At 37.7% G+C, this 6,000-nt stretch overlaps 1 protein-coding gene across 2 annotated transcripts in view; it reads right to left on the reverse strand.

Annotated features, from left to right (window-relative positions):
* The window catches only part of LOC116843307 (beta-1-syntrophin), a 277,140-nt gene extending 271,140 nt beyond the window's left edge, over positions 1–6,000 (reverse strand). For both annotated transcript variants that reach the window (XM_032813643.1, XM_032813641.1), the window contains exon 1: positions 5,854–6,000. In XM_032813643.1, the coding sequence (XP_032669534.1) occupies positions 5,854–5,877 (24 nt within the window). In that variant the 5' untranslated portion in view covers positions 5,878–6,000. The remainder of the gene's footprint in view (positions 1–5,853) is intronic.

Raw genomic sequence — 6,000 nt, forward strand, 5'->3', positions numbered from 1 at the left:
GCGTGTGTGGGTGCAGCCTGCTTCCAATTAACATCTGGCACCTCCCAGGATCATAAATTTACAATATGAGTTGGAACAATTTGATAATCATTCCTATGGAGCAAGGATTGCGCCTGAGGACTTTTATTTGCGCGAACGAAAATTTGCAACTATGAATCCCAAAGAAATATGGGTGGCCAATTTCGTCGGCGTTCGGAACATCTGGATTTCCAAGTCCTGAAGATTTTTTTATTCTTACTTTAACACGTTTAACTAATAAATTTAAGCAACAGAAAACAAGAATACGATCTTCGATTGTTTGGAGACTTCCTCTCTATATTGGAATTCTTAGAGTCTTAAGTTCCAGTATTCTTACATTGGATTAAATTACAGCGTGTCATAATAATCTTCTCTCGTTACCATCGACGTAAACTTTGGAAAGGCATCGCGTGTCACTAGGCAGCTTCGGTGTCACGAAGACGAAGTCAGTTAAGACATTTCGCGACCCTCACGACAATACTTCCGTATTTACTTACTTCCGTACTTGAAACTTAATTAGAGTAATATAATATGAATGGTATAATATAGTAAATAAATTTGCGTGTACTAACAGTAACAATTTGAAAGGCATTTTGATTTTAGTATTTCAGCGCACGTATATTTCCTTTAAAATGTACTTTGCTACACAATTTATTTAAGAATTAAAACTGAGATTGTACATTATCCCCACGAAATTTTAAGTTCCTCGTTTATTTTATTATGCTAATAATAAAGTGTGCTGATATTCAAGTGTGAGATAATTTATTACTAAAGTATTATTGGATTTTGTGTTGCAGACAAATTACAGAAAAATAGTACTGAAAAATAAGAAATATTTACTCGGTGGGTACTAACAACATATTTATTTAAATTTAATACACAATTATTTTCGTATATGAAGCTAAAATTTTAAGAAAGTATATATTTTTTTATTTGTGTGAAAAATATTTTATATTGGTATAAGTAAATATGTGTCAATAGTATCCATTAAATAAATATTTTTTTTATTTTTTACACTGAGGAAAAATTATTTGACACTTGTAATTAACTAATAATTACATAGAGAAATAATTACTATAAATTATGGTCAAGAAAACCATTTTTAAATGCGTATTACTACTATATATTACCATTAGAATAACGAAAAAATATGGTTGATTTCAAGAATAACTATAATTTTAGTTATAACTATAATTTTAACTATAGTTATAACTATAACTATAATTTTAAATCAATCATTTTTGTTCTCTTAGTTTCTTTAATTTCATTCTGTATTCTGTTTACAAGCGTGAAAATCATATCCGTCTAAAATTACATATGAGGATTCAGGTATCCTCTTGAAGATGAAGTTCAGACGGCTAAATACAACCGATCATCGAATCCTAATCCTGTTCGACTACTCAATTACCAAATGTGAGCAGAGAAATACACAGAGCGAGATGTCCGCTGCATTGCAGCGAATCAACAAGTATCGTATTAACGCTTTGAGCGTGCATTGAGCGAGTCAGCGAGTGGACGAGAGCGCGAGCTGTGGTGCGGTTCACACGCGGATATAAATTTAAGTCGTTACAGTCTCGCGATGCCCGCGGCACGATAAACTCGCCTCGGCCGCGAATGATCCCTTTACGCGAGGACACAGGATGCGTAACCAAATCGATTTCCAACTTCGACCTCGCGGTGAGGATTTTATGTCGCAGTTATCGACCGCGAACTGATATCGAATAAAACTTTTATCAACCCGTTTCATCGCGCCCCCTTTAATTTGGAATCGACGTTCTTCGACGAAACTTTGACTACTGCTGTAGATTTCGATTCTTTCGAAGGGCATAAGATAATAGTGACGGGTATTCGCCCAGCTTTTTGTAAAAATCAATAATCTCAGTGTACGTCGAGAGGTATATGCAGTCAATGGAGGAATGGCTGCAACATTTTTACTACGATAAATTTCAGAACGCATCCAATATCCAATAGTGAGATATATCTTTTGAGAATTGGTAAAAAAAATAATCTCTCCCATTGTACACCGAATGCGTCCTGAAATTCGTCGAGGTAAAAATGCTGCAGACTTTCTTGCACTACCTGCGGCTTAGCGTATCTGGATGTGATGGACTTGATGGATGGATATCTTGTTGTATCGTCGTAAACATTGTATCATAAATATGCGAACATAGTTTTTAGATACTTTATATCCAAATCACAAGCCATGATTTTTAAGTACATATTAGATGAAGAGATTTAATAAATAATATATGAAATTTAAAAAACTCAGAAAGTCTTTAACTACGACAAAGTAAATTCAAGCAACCAAATATCTTTCCCTAAATCTAAATCGATACACTCTTTTGCTGCGTCCTTTGCACAACGTGTAATTTCAACCGCACGGCATGTCGAATTCTAAACGTTTCCGCGTAAGCTTGACTTATTTTACAAAAATAATCCAGTTGCACTAATTTAATCCATCCTAAAAGCCGTTGGCAAAACATTCGGCGACATAACGTAAATAGGCTTTCAACAGCGCGAATAAAAATGTAAAAAGCGTCGCGCAGCGAGCGCGGCGCCATTTTAACCAAATTGATCCGCGCGAAGTATTAAAATGCGGAAACAGACGTCGCCTGTTCGTTTTAGCCGATACACGTGCACGCGCGAATGCGTCGAGCCGCGTCGTGCCCATGCGTATGGAAAGAGCAGGAGGGCGGGGAGAACGGAGAGCAAGGTGGAGAGGTTGGGGAATTTTGTCTGGATGTGCTGGGTAATCGGAAAATGCATTACGCGCGTGCATCACGCCGCGGGAATAAGCCGCAACGCAAAAATCAAGCGCAAAAATGCGAGTCTTTCGGTTGCTCGATTCGATTAGAGCAGTACAATGTGAAAAAATAAGATTCCCCGTTATTCGCCGATGCTCTTTAACCCTTGTTCGTGAAAATTCTACCATTTTTTTTTAATACCAACTAATCCGGCAGTCAAATTAGATGTCCAAAGAGAGTCCCGAAGAATTGTTAATTTTCAATTTGAGGATTAAAAAACGTTAAAGTTTATCTTTCTCTTCTCATTCTCCGTTTCTTTCTTCTGTTTTGCTTTTCACAAGAGATTGAAAATAGTACTGTATACATGCCACTCTGTGTACTACAGTATTCTCACACATAGGGATAGATTTTATTTATTTCTCGAAGGCAGTGCCTGAATTTTTCTTAATATATTTATACGACTTGTTTCAACGTCTCCCACTGCGTTTAAATAAGCAGCAAAACATAGGGGAAGTACGACATGTGTGTAGGAGATGAGGAAGAACTCGTGTAAACATTTGTGGAAACAATTCCCTGCCAAGTGACTCTACGATATGGAAACAGAATCAATCACGATCTTCAAACAATTTTTCCAAACCTCAGAATGATTTGGCCAAAATAATCGGTTAAAAGACACGTTTTACAACAAACGAAGAAATAGACGAGACGAGAAATCAATATTGTAAGAATAAATAACGTGTCTTTCTGTGTATACAGAATAGCAGTACACTCCCTAGAAATAACGTTACCTAGCAATAGCAAACATTAAAAAGTCTGCGAAAAAAATCAAACTATTCCATGTTATCATTGCATCTCTCAACATGTTCGATGGCATTTTCATGGCGACCATATATAGTCTCAACATCGTGCTACGACTCAGAAAGGAAGTATTCCCAGACTTCATGTTTATGTAAATTTCATGCTTTCGTCGCGTACCACTTATGGCGCACATTTTGGCCGTACAGTGTTCAGAGATAACAGTAACGATAATGAAAATAGCAGTCATCTAATGTTCGAATCGTTAAATTTGCTATGTTACATTTATAAACTTCTTATTTTAGGAAGAAAGAATAGTTTATTCCGGAATAAAAGACTAATTCCAAAGACTCAAAATATTCGCAGAAAGTATATCAAGATTCAGCTTGTTGTGGCAGTGCAAATACACATTCCCTGGAAATAAGAGAACTGTGCAAATACTTGTCATCGTGATTCTAAAGGAATAAAATATTTGTTTCACCGAGCCAAAGGAATACAATCTTAAGAAAGATTTTGGGTAATGTTTCCTTTTTCCCGCATTCCCTTAACATTCCTGCCCGAACTATCGCCGCGGACTTTTCACTGCGTCTCCCTCTCGCGCCCCCCAACTTTTCCTCTTTCTTTTTCTGCGAGTGTGTCGACGCCATCGCTACTTTCGACGGCGAATGAAGAGCCGCGAATGCCAGCTGGTTTTACGCGCTCGTCAGCGCTCTAATTCAATTATGCCATCCGGTACAATCTCCGTCTACCCGGTGGCGTATTTATAGCCGCGCGAATGATTCCTCCCTCGCCGCCCTCCGCGCTTTTCCGCCCTCGAGCGTGTCATTCTCTCCCGTTGCACCCCCTCGACCGCGCGTCCTCGTCCTCGTCCTCGCGATGCGTGTCAGCCGCGTAACCCGCGTGGGAGCCACCGTATTTCGCGAATGATGCCGCCGGATTGGCCGTCGTCGATACGTTTTTACCCAATTTCACACATCGCTAGGTCTGTCGCACGCCACCGTGGCTATTCTTTCCTATCAGACACGAACCGTTAGCCGCTCCTCAACCCGATATGCTCCCAGCGCATTATTAAAATTTCCATCCCGCGCTTAATTTATCCCTCAATTATTACGGTAGAATCGAGTACAGACGTAAACATTCGGTTACGTATACAGGATGTTTTGCATAAAGCACGTTAGCAACTGACCGAGGCTATTAAAGATTGAGACGAATCAATGACAGTAAAAGCCACGGCATTCTTTATTTTCCTCTTCAAAGATGCAATAGTATGAAAGACTTATTCGTTTATTACATGAATATTAACTATACTATGTTACAAAACAATTAATTTATAATAGCCTTTGCGTTGCTAACATCTCATGTATGCTATATATAATATACTAGCTAAAGTTCCATTTGTACTATTAAATTTTAATATTATAAAGTATTAGAGTACTTAATATTTTGATATTGGAGAGAAAATATATTTCGACAGTAATGAATGAATTATATTGTATTGAGAGAAAGATACATTATATATGTTTATGTGTCTGACTATTTTACTGTTATGAAAATATTTTATAAGAATTTAATTTTACAATTAAATTGTTAAGCATTCATAGAAGCATTCTTTTATTCGCTTAAGTATGACTAAGTAATGATGATTTATGTTATTATCAATTAACAAATTGAATTTCTTTTTGTATATCCAACACTCATAATAGTTTGTGAGAATGAGAAAACGTTAGTCGCGCGGCGGTTGTCTCTCTACGTGACTTGCTGGCTTAATGAACCCCCTCGACTCGAGGAATTTAAAATCCAAGTTATCTCGACAACTAATGAAGGAAATGCAAAGTGTTTTTTAAGTATCAAAGATTAAAAGTTCGAAAATTTGAGCCTAAGAACGAAGAATCGTGAAGGGGCCAGTAATCCAATATAAATATACAAGTTATCTACTTGACATACTTAGCACGTTGACTCCACTATTTCCATCGAATGTTCAATAGTTCAAGCAAAGTTCGAATTACTAAAGACGCAGTGAGTAAACGCGATCCCTACATATTTTTTATCTCGCTTTATCGGTTTTCTACTGCCTGTGTATCCAGTTTAATAGACGCAATTAATTACACGTTACACGTAAATGGAATACATCCGAATATCGTAGCGCGCTGTATCATCGATGACAATCCAACGTGATAGTCAACGTGTTAAAAAATTTCCTAAAGGCTTGGAGCCACGGACATTAAGAAGCAACGTCCACGAAATTCCATACGTAAATCTAATTAACATTCAAGTGTGAGTTTACGATAGTACTTACCGTCTTACGCGCGTGTATGGGCATATGACTTTTCGGTAGGCAATAGGATGACTCGTTGCCTGGTCTGTCTTCTCTCTCGAAGCACAGTCTCGCCTAGCCCTTTCTCTCTCTCTCTCTCTCTCTCTCTCTCTCTCTCTCTCTCTCTCT

The sequence above is a fragment of the Odontomachus brunneus genome, unplaced genomic scaffold, assembly GCF_010583005.1.
Source record: "Odontomachus brunneus isolate Ranch 3 - 2012 unplaced genomic scaffold, Obru_v1 Obru_scaffold_031, whole genome shotgun sequence".
In the NCBI taxonomy this organism is placed as follows: Eukaryota; Metazoa; Arthropoda; class Insecta; order Hymenoptera; family Formicidae; genus Odontomachus; species Odontomachus brunneus.